The sequence below is a fragment of the Bidens hawaiensis genome, unplaced genomic scaffold, assembly GCF_021521415.1.
Source record: "Bidens hawaiensis isolate Kalapana, Puna unplaced genomic scaffold, B.hawaiensis_p1.1 tig00022002_1, whole genome shotgun sequence".
In the NCBI taxonomy this organism is placed as follows: domain Eukaryota; kingdom Viridiplantae; phylum Streptophyta; class Magnoliopsida; order Asterales; family Asteraceae; genus Bidens; species Bidens hawaiensis.
Window position 1 is genome coordinate 285,649 of NW_027493409.1, and position 17,736 is coordinate 303,384.

The 17,736-nt window shown below is 42.4% G+C and overlaps 1 protein-coding gene across 1 annotated transcript; it reads left to right on the top strand.

Moving 5' to 3' along the window:
• Positions 1–3,266: 3,266 nt before the first annotated feature.
• On the top strand, positions 3,267–5,585 carry LOC143564409 (14-3-3 protein 2). The gene is made up of 4 exons (XM_077051695.1): positions 3,267–3,840; positions 4,775–4,897; positions 4,968–5,084; positions 5,361–5,585. Exons 1-4 carry the CDS (start codon positions 3,358–3,360, stop codon positions 5,424–5,426), a joined length of 789 nt encoding a protein of 262 aa, XP_076907810.1. The 5' UTR covers positions 3,267–3,357; the 3' UTR covers positions 5,427–5,585.
• The last annotated feature ends 12,151 nt before the right edge of the window (positions 5,586–17,736 follow it).

Below are 17,736 nucleotides of genomic sequence, written 5' to 3' on the forward strand. Positions count from 1 at the left end.
AAACCATAATTAATTGTTTTTTATGCTAATGACCCCAGCCTAAGTGTTAGACGTAAAGACTTCGTTAAAAAATAGGAGGTTTTGGATTCAAGTTCCAAATGTGACAAAAGAATATGAGTGTTTCCTCCTAAGGGTGGTCCTCGAGTCAGGTTTGATATACGAGCTTCTCTTTGGTGACGTGCCAGCCTAGCATGTAGCACCTCACGGTTTCATACCCAGAGAATGGAGATAATAGGATCTGTCAGTGATACACATTATTGTTAAAACAAATTGTTTTTTTTATGGTGTGTGCCAGTTATGTTTCTAAAACAATTTTAAAACTTTTAACACTTTGTGTAAATAAATATTAATCTTCGGTAGTCGTGTTCTTTACAGGTGTCAAAATAAATGAGAATATAATATTAAAACGATTGGCCATTGGTTTTCTCTAAGTGGTGTGCCCATTTTGGCCTTTTGGGTTTGCATGTTTCTGCTGGATGCCCATTAGACTTTTGAGATTAGATGTTAACAAGAATATAGATAAGAAGCAAGATAGAACACAGAAATAGTTTTGAGACAATTATTTTATATTTTTTATTCATATCTATCAACATATGCATATTATTATTACAATTGTTTATATTTTATATTGATTTTTTAAGCTTTAGATATGACTTATTACTCAAGAACTTGTGAGCGTGAACTTAGATATCTTAAAGCTTAACCATTATCTCGTATTGTAATAGAAGGCTAATGACATTTTTTATTTAATTCTATGTTGATATAAACATTTTCATCTTTCAAATAGTAAAACAAATAATATCTTATGATTCTTTTATTATGCATGTTTCATCTTTTAAAAACCGTTAATTACACAGTAACTTTGACAAATTCATCTTTCACGTTATAAATTGCGCAAGCATCAAGCAATTGGGTAATTATTTAACTTATAAACAATAAATAATAATAAAACTTGCATAAGTATATGAAGAAACACTAACCGGACCCACGACAGATTACTGGTAACCTGGGGGTTGGATAGCTGTTTCCCACGAGGGGTTAGACCCTTGGAAGATGGTTCTTCTGATAACCTGCAAAACAGACACCGTGAGCTCGTCACTGAGAAGGGGGGGTTCCTCCTTGTGACCACCCTCCGGCGTGAGAATCAGACTAGATTGCTCTTTAAATATAAAAGTATATTAAGAGATTGCTAGAGCAGATATCAGGTATATTATGATGATAATATGATAATGTAATGTGTCGATGATCATACCCATTTGGGGTATTTATAGCCGAAGGTAGGTTTCCAAGGAGGTATGGCCGGCTGCAACAGTGTTCCTGTTCATCAACAGTAGCCTACGCACGTGCCCTGCTGGTAGTTGGTGGGTAGGCAGCGGCTGATAGTGACCAGGCCTGCTGTATACTGTTCCCTTTCCACCAACTGCCGGCTACGCACGTGGTATGACAGTAGTTGGTGAGTAGGCAGCGGCTAATAGTGATACAGTACAGGAGCATGCTGCTCGCCATGCTGTATCAGTGAGCTGTCGTATCTCTGATCAGATCTTTCGCCCATACCTCGTCAGGTACAGTAAAAGGTCCTTCAGTATACAGACTGGCTTATTTGGGCGGGAGTATTCCCCCTCCCGCCTCTGTGCGGGATTGCTCCCGGCTTTGCTCATTCCTTCAGGTGACACTGAATGATCGAGAGCTAAGTACCTAGTGCGTGTAGCCATGCTGCGCGGGTGGCCTTTCCTCATGGCTTGTATCCGAGGCTGCGGGAACAGGCGGAGTCCTTCACCATGGGAGGCATTTCCTGCGGGAACAGCTTGCGTACTGCGCGTAAGGACGTCACGTCTCTGAGCATGGTTGGTCCTGCGGATCCAGTTGGTTTTTGCGCAGACGTCCCTGTTTAAGGTGAGTCTTGCGGGACCAAATGGGCTCTACTGGGACCTACCTCTTCAGTATATATTCTCAATTCAACGGTAAGTTGGGATTTTAAACGAAATAAAGAATAAATAATAATAAAACTTACATAATGTAGTTAATGTTTTTAAAATTATAAGTCAACATAAGTTTTCTTTCGTTTAATGGGCGGGTATTTCCATTTCTAGTTTAACAAGAACCCCTAGCTTTAGATATATACAATTAAAGTCCCTCTAATACTACAAAAGTTTGGACAGATTCGGCCAATGTTAGTGAATGCGGTACACTCGCTCAGTGACTATTTGTTCAAAGAAGATTTACATATTTTGATTCGAAGTTGCCTTGATCACCGTACACGTTGTTGATTTGAATGCATGAAAGTTAATAAGGCGATTCAGTGCATAATTAGTATTGAGTTACAAACTAAACACATTACAAAAGGCTGTCCTAACATATAAAAGTACTTAAAAAAGTTCTATATGTATTTTATATGGAAGGATCGTATTCACTAAGCACCTTTTAATGGATATGGGTTGCTTCCAAAAAGGCAAAAAGCGACAATAGATATATTGATCTTGGAGTACCTTTTTGAAGCGTTACAACTTACAATGCATTGAGGCCTCTCATTGATCATGCATTGTATAATGGATCAATTTCTTCACGGCTTTAAATATTAGATTAGTTACACCTCAAGTCATGATATAATACTTTAACTATGTAAAATTAATATTTAGATCTCTTCAAGGCCGGAAAGAATGAAAATAACTTATATGTAACCAAGCTATAAAAACAAACATAGTTGTTTATCTACTTAATATATGTAAGATACTCATCTTGGCCCGTCTCGCAATCTAGTCATTTATTTATAAGTTAAAATACAACACATTTAAGAAGTTTTACAAAGTATATGATCTAGTCATTTATTTATAAGTTAAAATACAACACATTCAAGAAGTTCTACAAAGTATATGATCTAGTCATTTATTTATAAGTTAAAATACAACGCATTCAAGAAGTTCTACAAAGTATATGATCTAGTCTGCTTTACTTAGGGTTCGAATCACATTTCTAGTTGTTTTTTTTATCATTAACTCTTGACATGTCTCATAACTTTCCCATCACAAGTTCTCATTTTCACTTTTAGTTCAACTATCACAATTTTCAAACTATATTCGTATTTGAAATTGCTAATAATAATAATAATTTAAAAACATACTTTTAATTAGGGACGAACTCAGTATCAAAAATCCCGATATCAGAAATGTCTAATTCGATACAAGTAGGGTAAGTTACCAACGGTTCAATATCGATATCCGTACCCGTCCGCTCATCCTACTTTAATGTTATAAAAACCCCCTTCCGTTTCTCTCCCACTCCACACTTCTCTCTCTAAAAAAACCCCCAAATTCAAAACCTAACCCTAATTACAATAACCAGATCTCATCAACCGAATCCATGGCATCAACGGCGCGTGAAGAGAACGTGTACATGGCCAAGCTTTCCGAACAAGCCGAACGCTACGAAGAAATGGTTGAATTCATGGAGAAAGTCTCCGGCTCACTCTCCGGCACCGAAGAACTCACCATGGAGGAACGCAACCTCTTATCCGTCGCCTACAAGAACGTCATCGGCGCACGCCGTGCCTCGTGGCGAATAATATCATCAATCGAACAAAAGGAAGAGTCACGTGGCAACCAGGATCACGTGACCGTCATCAAGGATTACAGGTCCAAGATTGAGAAGGAGCTTTCGGACATTTGCGGCGGGATTTTGAAGATGTTGGACTCGAAACTTGTGCCGTCTGCGGGTTCGGGTGATTCGAAGGTGTTTTATTTGAAGATGAAGGGGGATTATCATCGCTATTTGGCGGAGTTTAAGACGGCTGCCGATCGCAAAGAGGCGGCCGAGAGTACTCTCAATGCCTATAAGGCTGCTCAGGTTTGTGTGTGTGTTATATAAAAGTTTGTTTAGATTTAAATGTATATGTTAGGCTTGAGGTTTACTTTAGTTTAGGAATTGAAGGATTACAAATTCAATTGGTTAGTTTGTTAATTGAATATGTTAGTTCAATCGAATTGATTAGTTTGTTATATAAAAGTATGTTAATTGACTATAGTTGATCTATGTAGATTTGTATATGTTGATTAGGATTTCTATTGTGACTAACTTTAGGGGTGTAAACAAGCTGAGGCCGAGCTCGAGTGATCATTTTGACTTGCTAGAGTGTGAGTTTGATTGATCATTTTGACTTACTAGAGTTTGAGCTCGAGTTTTGCTCGTTTCGAGCTCTTTTTCTAAAGCTTGAGATCGGCTTGAGTTTGGGCTTGTTTACTATTTAGTAATTAATTTATATATGTTTTTAATAATTTTTATATAGTTGTTGAAAATCCATAAACAAGCCTAAGCTTGGGTCGAGCTCATGTAGTACCTTAAACGAGCCAAGGCTGGTTTCAAGCTCCGCTATGCAGCATGATAGTAATGCATAGAAGACCAAAAGAGGCGAAACTTAAAAATTACACAAGGCGTGTTATGGCTCGACGAGCCTACGCAGGCTTTCCATACAAAGCTCGATCTTGGACTCAAATATTTTATACGAGCTTTATTTGAGGCTCAGGCTCGGCTCACGTTTGAAAAAGCTCGGCTCGTTTGGAGCTTTTTGTCGATCTGGGCTTGAGTTGCTCGCGAGCAGCCCGGCTCGTTTGCACTCTTATTTAATTTAGGTTTTGTTATTGATTTATGTGATCTTTGATTCAGTCATGTTTTAATCAATGCATTTGGAATTGATAGATGAGGTTAAGATTTAACATTATTCTTACTTTCATCAGTTGTTTTGTCATATTATTGATATGTGATATAAGATTTGATTTTGCAGGATATTGCAAATACTGAACTCGCCCCAACACACCCAATTCGTCTAGGACTGGCTCTTAACTTTTCAGTGTTTTACTATGAGATTTTGAACTCACCAGACCGTGCATGCGGTCTTGCCAAACAGGTACTGTTTGGGAATAAGAGTTACTGTTTGGGAATAAGAGTTAACAGGATTCTTTAACTCTGTTTTGCAGGCATTTGATGAAGCGATTGCTGAGTTGGATACTTTGGGTGAAGACTCATACAAGGATAGCACTTTGATCATGCAACTTCTTCGTGATAATCTTACCTTGTGGACATCTGATATGCAGGTATGACCAAAAACCTAGTTTTTTTTTCTCGCTTCCTTGAATTAAAGTTTTCATGTTCATAGTTTTATTTATAAGCCATAACATGTAGAAAAAGAGTTGTATGAGGTAGTGTTTTGACATGTGTTTTGAATGTGATTATGTTTTATAACCAATCAGAGTTGGATAATCACAAGCAAACTTTCAAACACCCTTTGATTATTTTCAAAAGCTAGTCATCTAAACATGAAAAATGAATTGAATTTAATGTCGATTGTTGACACATGAATAATGGAACAGGATGAGGGAGCTGATGAGATTAAGGAAGCCGGGGCGGCCAAACCAAGTGAGGAACAAAAGGAATGATGACTTTTACACCATCGGATCCGATTTCCTGGTTTTATTCTAATTAGAAAAAAGACTGTTTAGAGGCTTTGATCATCTTATTGTTATTCAAGTGTGTTTTGAATCAAATAGTTGTCTATGCCTTGTCCTTTTATTAATCTGCTTTTGCTTGTTTATTCTCATATTTCTTCGCACTTTTAAGATTTCATTTTTAGTTTGTTTTTATAAATATTGGCAAAATTGAATTTATTAATCTGAAATATGGTTAATTGACCGATATATTATTAATGTGACCATTGATAATCTAGCCTTAACTTTGGTTGCATACTGTTAATGTGACCAAGATAATCTAGCCTTAACTTTAACTTTGGTTGCCTAAAGCAAACCCACTTTAAAAAGCAAATTCGTTTAACTTATGGATGTTCAGAGACTTGTTCTATTTCCTATGACGTTTGCAACCTTTAATCTAACAAGATTCTTTACCAAACTTAGACTGGTCGCTATGGGGCTCCAAAGGCTGAGCTGGCGGGCGCCGATGGGCGCGGAACACCGCAGTGGGGCGCGGTGCTTCCTTGGGCGCGGAGGGTAGGATTGTTCCAACGGCCGGCGCGGTTAATGGTTTTTGTGGGGCCCCTCCCCTTCAACGGCTAACTCTTCCCCTTCTTCGGTTAATGATTTCCGTCGAGCCTTTCCGGCGGCCAATGGTGTCCACGCCGTCGTGCCACTGAACAACGGTACTCCGCCCTTCACTTCGTCGTCTTTCTCTGCCGCAGCCGTCGTTGACATCTCAATGGAGATTAGAGTTAGTGAAACCCTAATTAAATCAAACAATGGGGAGAACTTAAATGAAAAAAAGAGAGTGAAAGTGAGGATTGGGGTTCCGATTTCAATTCCAAATCAATATATGTATTTGTTGTTGCTTTATAAATCAGGTCTAAGTTGTAAAGGTAAGCAGAGGGTTGGAGGTAAGGCTATCCTCTTTCAAGTGTTATTTTATTATTGTTTTTATAAATTATGTTTATTAAATTTATAAAAAAAAATAAGGGCTTTGAAGCCCTCTCATCATAGAGGGGTATCTTTGGGATGGGGCTTTGAAGCCCCTAGTGCCCACGTGACACTGACGTGGCACTAGGGAGGGGTTTCGAAGCCCCTCACCATAGAGGATAGTCTTAGATGTTCATAGACTCATAGTCATTAAATCTTAAATTCTTGATTTTGGATGTTGGAATGCAATGTATGATTTATGATTCCATCCATACTAACATTTAAAATAGTGTCCATGCTTAATAAGCTTTCAAAAGTGCAATTTGCATCACATCTAGGTGATTAAGTGCTCCTATAACACCTAAATTTAAACAATGATTTAGGTTTGGTAACCTGAGCATCAAGTCTAGGTGATCAAGAAATCTTAAAAATCAAGAAATCTAATCAATCAATGTTCATATTCAAGATTCTAATTCTATACTTCTATCGCGAGTGATATTAAATCTTAAAAATCAAGAAATCTAATCAATCAATGTTCATGTTCAAGATTCTAATTCTATACTTCTATCGCGAATGATATTTCGTATTTATATTGTCTCTGATAAATAAATTATTGAAAACTAAGCCAAAACCAAAAATGACCACAACAAAATCCAATGGTGTTTTAATGTTTTTAGCATACCTTTTTAGATTGTTCAACGAGCAAACAAACGATAAGATACATCAACTCACAACAGTCGAGTGAGAAGTACCACACGTATCTAACTCATTACAACACAAACTAGCTTGTAATACTACATATCGACTCGGTCTTTCCCCAGTTAATCTCACAGTATAAGCAATCTTTCTATGCCTAAAGAATAAAACTTCTTCGACCATATCCCGCCTTCTTTAAACTCAACCAGTGGCTCTAGCAAACCGATTTTACCATATACATTCATGTGTTAATTTGCATGTAGAAGAAAAAATGACAATTAGAAACATAAAAATGTCTGCAAATTCATGAAAACATAAAGAAACAAATTTCTGAAATGTTCTTGCATACTGATCTTTCCCCCAAATTGAAACATAATAAAACATACACATATAACTAATAATAATAATATCCTGTAACATATATATGGTATATAGACCAGCATTTAAATTAAAATTAAAAACCCCTAATTTAAGCCATACTAATTTCCCACAATTAATTAATCATTAAACAGACTTCAATCTCGGACTCGCCGCCGTAGCGGTCGGAGACAACAACGGAAACCTCGGAGACAACATCGCCGTGGTCGGCGGCGGCGCCTGAGTAAACCCGGTCTGAAAGCACCGCATGTACGCCGACACCGGCGACTCCGCCGCCGAGTGCACCGACGGCAACGGCGGCAACGGCGAAAGCGGCTGGTGGTTCTGCCGTTGACCGGCGAAGACTTGTTCCAACGGCGGCGGACGAACCCTCTGTAGCCTTGAGCTCTGTGGCTTCACCGGCCGGTCGTGTGCCGGAGATCCGGTGAGCTTTTGAACCACATCCCGGAAGTCGGTCTTGCTGACGTTGTACACCGGCGGTTGTTGCGATGGGTGGTTGTACGGCGGAGATTCGGTTAACACCACCGGCGGCGGCGGCGGAGGATGGTATTTAAAGGGTTTTGTAATTGGGGGTTTGGAGATTGAATGAGATAGTTTATAGATTTGTTTCAAGTAATGAACTTTATTGGATTCATGATTAGGGTTTGGGTTAGGGTTTGTAGTAGAAGATTCTTGGCAGCTTTTATCCATTATAGAGACAATAATAATAATTATACAGACTCTAGATCTATATATGTTTGTTTGTGTTTATATATATATTGGGATATTGTTTGAAGACTTTTGAAGGGTTTGGAGATGATTGATTGCTTTGTGTAATCTAATATAAGTGGTGCTAAAGATAACAGAAACAATGAAACAATATTATTATTATTATTATTATTATTATTATTATTATTATTATACAAGTTCAAATATTAAAAAAGTTGTACACATATATTTGCCAATGGATGTCACATGGATCATAAAAAACTACACCAACCAGCACATGCTTGTTTATATAACTATTATTTTTTTGGATGTGTTACTATCTTAAAATCATGTGCATAAGTTGAATCTGTAATATGTTATGCTATAATTTGGCTCGTAAAAATGTTATGCTCGAATTCGGCTCGTAAAAAGCTTGTGGCTAGTCGAACTAACTCGTTTATTTTTAAAGATTCATACTTTTTATATGTATTAAGTATAAGTATGACCTTAAGCGAGTCTAGATGAGCCTAAGTGAACAAGCTAAGTCGAAATAGGTTATGCTTGAGCTCAGATCATAAAAAACTTGAGATAGCTTGTGACTCGTTACACCAACTCATTATTATTTTTATTTTTTATACTTGTACCTTTTACACATGTTGATATATAATGTTTTAAACACACGCATAATGCGGAACTTATAAATTAATAATAATCTATCCATATGAAGCTTTGGATTATAATTTACATAATTGAAATTTTAGTTTTAGTTTATAGACATGATGTTTACAAAAAGCTCTATACAAAAGTTTGTTGTCATCTAGGATTGCTAGGATTCGAAAAATAGAGTAGTTGTGAGTGATGATAGTTTGTTACTTATGGAAATATGTATATATGTTAACTGATAAGGTTAAAGTAAATTCAAAAAAGATTTAACATATAATAGGGGTTTGATAGATATGGTTGAAACATGTATGATTTATTTATTCAGTTATAATCATTATTTAAATATGTGTCACTATTTGTGTATATACAATTTTCGTATTTTACACTAAGACAAAATTCTTTTAAACGTAACGGGAAATAAATTGGTCAAAATATGAATAGTTAAAAGTAGCATCTGAAAAGGTCTAAATGAATAGTCATGGTTAATTTGCTTTTAACTTGTTGGGAGTATAATAATATAGTTCCTTTTCCTTTATTCACGTCTTTTGTTAATTCCCAAAAGAATGATGTAAATCGACGATGACAAGAAGTTTATTGTAGCCAGTTCAATTTAACATTTGTAAATCACTTTTATAATATTAAGTATATTTATTTATTAGCAAAGCATCTTCTAACATGTTATGGTGTTTGAATACTTTTCATATACCTTAGATAGGACGGAGTGTCGCGGGTACCTTCTTGTAAGCATGGTACCATAAAGAGAAAACGTCGCTTGTTGTTTGACCACAAATTGGGGGTACCCAAAATCGGGTACTAGTACATATTGGAGCTGGAAATTCTAGTTGTTTCCGAGTCCTCAGTCTATCATACCTAATTATCAATCACCTTTGAGAATATTGAATGATTTTGGTTTAGGAGGTTTTGGGATGGTTTAAAGTGTGAATGACATGCAATGTAATATAGGTGAACTTGGAGTACTTGAGAAAAGCAACCTTCGCTCTTTCATGTGTGAAGAAACACGAAGTGACCCGGGGCAGATTACGGATAATCTGGGGGTTAAGTAATGTTTCCCACGAGGATGAGGTCCAGCAGAGAAGGTTATTCTTCAGGTGACTTGCAAAACAGACACCGTAAGCTCGTCACTGAGAAGGGGGGGGGGGGTTCCTCCTTGTGACCACCCTCCGGCGTGAGAATCAGACTAGATTGCTCTGAATATAAGTGTATATTAAGAGATTGCTAGATAAGAATGAGATATCAGATGATGTCCTTACCATTCCAAGGTGTTGGAGTATTTATAGTCGAATGTAGGTTTTCTAGAAGGTACAGCCAGGTGAATAGTATTCCTGTTCTACCAACAGTGGACTACGCACAGGCTATGCTGGTTGGTGGATAGACTACGGCCGACAGTAACAAGGTCGGTTGTACACTGTTCCTTTACTGCCGGCTATGCACTGTTCCACCAACTGTAGGCTGCGCACGTCCCATAGTAAGGGTTGGTGAGTAGGCAGCGGCTAATAATGACAAACAGTACTAGAGGGTGCTCCTCCTCGTACTGTTGTCGGTGAGCTGTCACCCTGTGATTGGTTCATGGGCTGTTCTGGTCAGATCGTCTGTTCTGCCCATACCTTAGTAGGTATAGTACAAAAGATCTTCCAGAAGCATACGGACTGGCTCATTTAGGCGGGAGTATTCCCGCCTTGCTCATTCCTTCATGTGACTACTGAAGTAGCTAGTGCCTTGTGCGTGTAGCCTTGCTGTTAGTGCGGGTAGCCTTCCCTGATGGCTTGTATCCGCAACTGCGGGAACAGGCGGGGTACTTCACCATTGGGAGGCTTTCCCTGCGGGTACAGCTGGCGTACTGCGCGTAAGGTTTTCTCTGAGCATGGTGGGTCCTGCGGGAGCAGTTGGTCGTTGCGCAGACGTCCCTGTTCAAGGTGAGTCTTGCGGGTCCAACTGGGCTCTGCTGGGACCTACCTCTTCAAGTCCCCCCAGTCCAATGTTCTTCTCATGAATTATTAATAAGTGAAGTGAACTTTTGGACTTAGCAAGGGGTTTTGAAAAGGGTTTTTAGTTTTTAGGTTTTCCGTGGGGATTCTTCCCGCGGTTTTCCTGATGTCACGCAGAAATTCCCGACTTTTCTGCTTGATCTTTGGGTATGAAGCGGGTAGGTTTGTAACCTCCTCGCAAGTCAGGAGCGTTGAGTCCCACTTGTGTGGATTCTCCATGGGGTTTTGGTAGTTTTCAACATATTGATCAATTATGCTAAAACCACCAATTCCATCTTGGAGTTTCAAACAATATAGTTCTCGACGTTCCCGTCATGCGGGGATGTTATTCCCGTTTCCGCAAGCATGGCCCAGAAGATCCTTCTTGGTTTGAATTCCCTGCAGAGTGCTAAGTATGTGAAGAGTTTTGCCTTGACACTGTACCCGCACTCGTCTTACGGTTACTTTACTTCCAAGGTATTCCTGGCGTCAATTCCCTGCGGGTGCTAAGTATGTGAAGGGTTTTGCCTTGACACTGTACCCGCACCCGTCTTATGGTTACTTGGTTGCCAAGGTAAGGGGTATTTTCCCGCTTACTTTTGAATCTTTTTGAATTTTTTTTTTTTTTTTTTTTTTGAAATTCGAAGAGTTGGTGAAAGGATAAGAACAGTCCAAACCTCTGAAACGTCGTCCGACGGTTTCTTCTGACTGTGTCAGGACGTGCAGGAAGTTATGGTGACGTGACAGTACCTGGTCATTCCAGACGCTTTTTCAGGCGCGTGGGCGCGATTTTTCGGGCGCGTGGCAGCGAAATTAATGGTACGCGTCCTTTCAACAGCTGTTGCCAGCTTGCTTTTTGCCACGTGTCATAGTTTCATTGCACCTTCGATTTCTCTCTCCTCCGCATTAAATTCATCGCATTAATTGCGATTAGTATATAAAGGGGGAGAGGGTTCTTTGTAATCCACACTTTCACTCTTCTCTTCATCTTCAAAACGATTTCCGGCGAATACTCACCTTTCAGTCGAGCATTCTCTTGAAATCGTTTTCTTCTTTCATCTGCAAGATGTCTTCTCGTGATCTCGAATCTACAGCCCAGGAGGCTGGGGTGTTTGCCGATGACAAGAGTACTGCTGGCGAGTGCCAGTGTGCTCTGCCTGTCGATCTATATCAGTACATCGTCAGGAAGTTCATGCTCGAGTCTCTCGAGCCTGAGTTTCCTGAACCCCATCGGACGGTGTATGATGCCCCCAGAGGCAAGATCGGGGTATATGCTGCATTCTTTGTTTATGGGAATCTTAGGTTCCCATTGACAAAGTTTGTGTACCGTGTCTTGGAGAGGCACGGTGTGCACCTGACCGAGGTGCACCCGATGGCGATCGCGAAGATTCGCCACTTCGAGTGGGTGTGCCGGATTCTGGGCATTGAGCCTTATGTCGACCGCCTGATGACCTTCTACTCTTGGAGGTGCATCCAGGGGTGGTATACGCTGATAACCCGGATTAAGGGTTTGAAGATTTGCGCAACCGAGCGCAGTCTTCGCTCGTGGAAGCGAGAGTTCTTCTACATCTCCGCTCGCGCCATCCCCCTTGCCATGAAATTCAAGAATGGGCAAGCACTTCCCAGCCTTCACGCCTCCAACTACCAGGAGGCGGAATGGTTCTCGAAGATATCCCGAGTCCAATCTCCGGTTTACCGGTTTGCGGAGTCCGGGATGGTGATGCTCGGGATGAGCCGGGTGTGGAAGGATGCGGATGCGCAAAAGATCCCAATCATCCTTGAATACGGTTCGAACTCTGTTCCTTACGGTATGCTCTGTTTCTTTTTGTTGATTTAGAATCTCTTCTAACTTCTTTCTTGTTTATTTCAGAGGGGAACGACTTGCAGTCGCTCATGTATCCGCGGGAGGCTGACAGTCCCGCTCGGATGGGTACTCGCGCTCTAGACGAGAACGAGTTGCCCATCCTAGAACAAACGGCGGATCGGTTCGTGGAGGTCTACCCGCTAGGCCACGAGATCCTGAGCGCCAGGCGGCCAGGTAAGGCGCTATTCAACCCTCGACACCTCAATGTTGAAACCTCTGCTGGAATTCCTCTAATCGTATGTTCTGATGAGGAATCCGCAGATGGTCCTCTGTTGGTGCGGAAGAAGAAGGCTGCCGGCGGGAAGGGGAAGGAGAAGGTGGCCTCCACTGCCGATCCAGTGCCTCGGTCTGACTCAGAGGCCGAGAGCGAGGAGGTGGCGGGGAACCCCGGTGGTGATAAGACCACTGCTCCGGAGGCTGCGACGATTGTCACCTCCGGAGAGCCTAGGATGACAACGGTGACCGGCGTGAAGAGGCCGGCTCCATCGGGTTCATCCCCGCCTGTCCGCACTTTTAGGCTCAAGAAAACCCGTAAGTACAAAATTTATTTTTAACTTCATAGATTTCCATCATTAATACTTCTTCTTTGTGCAGGCGTGGATGTTGACGCATTCCAGGGTGGAGCGGGGAGGAGTACCCCCCCGCCCATGACGGTAGGCTTGGTCAGCCTACCTGAGGCGACGACCCAAGCGGCTGCGCCTGCCTCCGCTGGTTCAGTTGCTCATTCCATTGAGCCAACTGTTCCAGCTGTGATGACATCACCGCCGGCTGTCAGTGCCATTTTTACAGCATCTTTCACTAAGCCGGCGGTTACTTTTGCTGCGGACTCTGCAACGGCGACCGCGGCGGCCGCGGCGGCCTTCACCATGCCTCCTCCGTCATCGGCAACGACGGCCGATCCTTCAGGTTTGCATGGGGCTTCTCGCCAACCTCTGCCTCCTTCCCATCTACCTGACCTTTTGGACGGATTTCCCTTAGGTTCAGGTGATGGGTTTGGCGGCTATCGGCCTGTTATTGACCCTACAGGTACGTAGGGTTCTTTTGGCCTAATTTTTATTTATTTTTTATATCATCTTTTCCTAACTGCTTTTTGTTTTTTGCAGTGTCGGATTCCAATGAAGTGTATGTTCCACGATGGAACATCCGCCGAGGAACAACCCTTCGCACACCTGTGGAGTGCGTGGAGTGGGCTCGTCACGCAGCTCCCAGTGGTGCGTTGGGGGAAGCCATGGCTAGCTACCAGGAGGGTAGGCTAACCAATGAGCTTCGGGTTCTCCTGGCCCGGATGCAGCCGCGCGTCGAGCTGCTTTGTCGTGAAAACGACAAGTTAAAAGCAGCTCGCATTCAAGAAGTAGCTCAGGCGCGGGCTGTCCGGGAGGAGAATAGGAGGCTCTCCGCCGCGGCTGCGGAGAAGGAGAAGGCGTTCAAGGCCCTTGAAGTTGAGGTTCAGGCCCGTCTCGAGGCCCGTTCCAAGGCTGCCCAAGCTGTTAACGAACAGCTTCGGCTGGCTAAGGAAACTGCTAGGAACGCAACTGAAAGGGCCACCAAGGCTGAAGCTGTTGCTGAGCCTCTACGCCTCGAGAATGAGGAACTTAAAGCTAAATTAGAGGCGCTCCAACAGGCTCATGATGCCTTGGCGATGGAGGACGCAAAGAAGCTCCAAGAGATCCTGGACCAGAGGGGCGTGCTTGACCACACTGAGCGGAAGCTAAAGGGCGTCGAAGAGGCTGCTGCAAAGGAAGTGTTGCTTGCCAACCTCAATAAAAGTGAAGCCGAACGCGCCTGTACCCAAGCTCAAGCCGCCCTTCAAGAAGCTCTGGTTGCCAAGGAATGGCTTCTTCGAGAAGCGTTGTCTCAGGTAAGCTTTTCATTCTTTACGCTTTTCTTTGTAAATAGAAAAGGTTTTGATACTTGTATATTTTTTCTTTTGTAGGTTGTGCATCGGGTCTTCACGGAGACGTCTTATGACGATGCTATGAGCACAGCCCTCAACGCTTCTCATGAGGATGGGGAAAAGGCCGGCTTCCTGCTTGGTCTAGGGTTTGTTGAGAAAGGCATCCCGCCTTCCAACTTCCCTTTGTATAATGTGGATACTGAAGCTGTTTATGACCAAGCAGTGAATCAGTATGCCGCCTTCCCGCATCCGGTGGTGGAGAAGGTAAACGAAGTCGCTGCTGCTGATTATGGGCTAGCTATCCTTAAAGCTTTCCTTGAACCGCCACGCTCTGCTGATGGTGCGGGTCCAAGTGGAAGTGGTCCTGAAGCATGATCCTGAAGATCCCTTTCCACCATTAGCGTAGATTTTTGCTTTTGTATAGCTTTTTTTGTATGCGGGTATGCACCCAGCAATCTTTGTAATATTTGAATTTGATGGAATAAAGATTGTGTTAATTCTTTGCCTTGTTTATTTGACGCATGTTTTGATCTAACTTAGCAATTTCTTTAGTACTTAGATAAGTTAACTTTTAAACGTGGCAAATTATAAGTTTGTTTCGCTTCCTCTTTCATGATTGTGCGGGTATGACCGTCACTTACACTTAGTAGGATGGCTTAACTTTACTTATATCTGACCTGCGTGGAAGTTTTCCTCATCTTTTCCTTTGAAATTTTCTAAGTGTTCAGAATAAGTTAACCTTTGGACGTGGTAGATAATAGGTTGAAGTTTTGCTTCCTTGTTCGTGATTGTGCGGGTAAGACCGTCACTTGCACTTACAAGGATGACTAAACTTTACTTACATCTGACCTGCGTGGAGGTTTTCCTTAAAACTTGAAATTTTTACCGTTGTGTTTATGCGGGTTTTGCCGCCTTCCACACGTAACGACTTACTTCTTCCCCTATTTATGCGGTGAATACCGGCACATCAGTGTGGGAAGTTCATAAGTATAAAGGTAAGGCTATCAACACATTGTGAAAGGAGAATCATTTCCATTAGAAGTGGCTCTAGGCCTTTTCTTTACAAGTTTGGAATTGATCTACATATAACATTTGCGTAATTGAGCTCCATTCCATGTTCTTGGGATGGGAGTGCCATCGAGCCTTTCGAGCCGGTATGCGCCCTTTCCCAGGACTTCTTTGATAATGTATGGCCCTTCCCAGACCGGGGCCAGCTTTCCTGGGCGTTCTTGGTTCGAAGCCTCGTTGTTACGCAGTATGTACTCTCCTACATTGAAGTTGCAGAGTTTTACCCGCGTGTTGTAGTACTTTTGCATTTGTCGCTTGTAGTTCTCTTCACGCACTGCGGCTAAGTCTCTGCGTTCCTCGGTTAGCATAAGGTCCAACCGTCTTTCCGCATCATTGTCTTCTGGCTGAATCAAGACCCTTGGTGAGGGTAAGCCAATTTCGACCGGGACCATGGCTTCAGTGCCATAAGTGAGACTGAACGGGGTTTCTCCCGTACTGGCCTTCTTCAACGTTCTGTTTGCCCAAAGGACGTGCGGAATCTCGTCCACCCAGCCGGATCTGTGTTCCAAGAGTCTTTTCTTTATGCCTTCGACGATGCTCTTATTTGCTCTTTCCACCTCACCATTACCTTGCGGGTGTGCCACTGAGGTAAAGGTGTGGGTGATTTGAAGTTCTTTCAGCCACTGTTGTAGCTTCTTGTCAGCAAAGTTGGTGCCGTTATCGCTCACCAAATTCTGTGGAAGTCCAAAACGACAAATAATAAATTCCCAAATAAATTTTTTGATATGCTTCGCGGTTGTTTGGGCTAAGGGTTTTGCTTCTATCCACTTGGTGAAGTAGTCGATGGCTACCACTAGGAACTGAACATTTCCTGCTGCTGTAGGAAATGGGCCTGTCACATCGATGGCCCATTTCTGAAATGGCCATGAAGAGGTGACTGGAACAAGTTCATTCTTCGGGCGGTGCGTGTTGGGTGCGTAGAGCTGGCAAGACCTGCATTTTCTGATGTATGCCAGCGCATCCGTATGCATCCCCGGCCAAAAGTATCCCGCGTTGTTTAGCTTAGCTACAACAGCGCGGGAACCTGCGTGTACTCCACAGATGCCTTCGTGTGCTTCCCTTAGGAGGTAGTCAGCATCTTGGTTGTCCACGCATCTTAAGAGTGGGCCAAGAAAGTTACGTCTGTAAAGGATGTCATCGATGAGTTGATAATTCAGTGCTTTACAGCGTAGTTTTCTTGCCTGTGTTTTTGACTCTGGTAGTGTACCTGCCGCAAGGTACTTTATTATTGGTGTCATCCACGTTTCTGTGCCGGTTTGGATGACACAAATTTCCTTGTGCGGGACCGAAGGTGCCTCGAGGAGTTCAATGCGGATGTCCTTTCCCAAGTGGGTGAAGGCTAATGATGCAAGCTTGCTTAACGCATCCGCAGATTTGTTTTCACTACGCTTGACGTGTATGACTTTGCAATCATTAAAATCGCGCATAAGGGTTTTTGCTTGTGCGAGGTACAGGGCCATTGTGTCGTTCACGGCCGTGTACGTCCCGTTGATTTGATTGGCTACTAACATGGAATCCACGTGGGCTTCCAAGTGTTTCACTCCCATCTTACGCGCAATTCTCAGCACAGCCAAGAATGCCTCATACTCGGCTTCGTTATTCGTACTTGGAAAATCCAGTCGAATAGCGTAAGTGTATTCTTGGCCTGCTGGGTTGGTTAGTTTCAGCCCTGCGCCTGAACCCTCGTTACTGGCTGCTCCATCAGTGTAGAGTCGCCAGACATCATTGATGTCTTGTGCTGGAGAGGGTTGAGCCTCTTCCTGGCACTCTTTTTCCCGCGATGCGGGGACTTCCACAATAAAGTCGGCCAGAACCTGGCCTTTTATGGCTGGTCTTGGCTTATACTTTATCGCGTACTCCCCCAACTCAATTGCCCATTTGGCTAGGCGTCCCGATAACTCGGGTTTGCCTAGAACGTTTGCAAGTTTGAAGTTGGAGAGAATGGTGATTGGGTGACCCTGGAAATATCGTCTTAACCTGCGTGAAGCGTGTATAAGTGCTAAGACTAATTTTTCGAGGGTAGAGTACCGGGTTTCTACGTCTGTTAGGATACGGCTGACATAATAGATTGGCATCTGGATGCCTTTTCGCTCTACTAGCAGGACTGCCCCG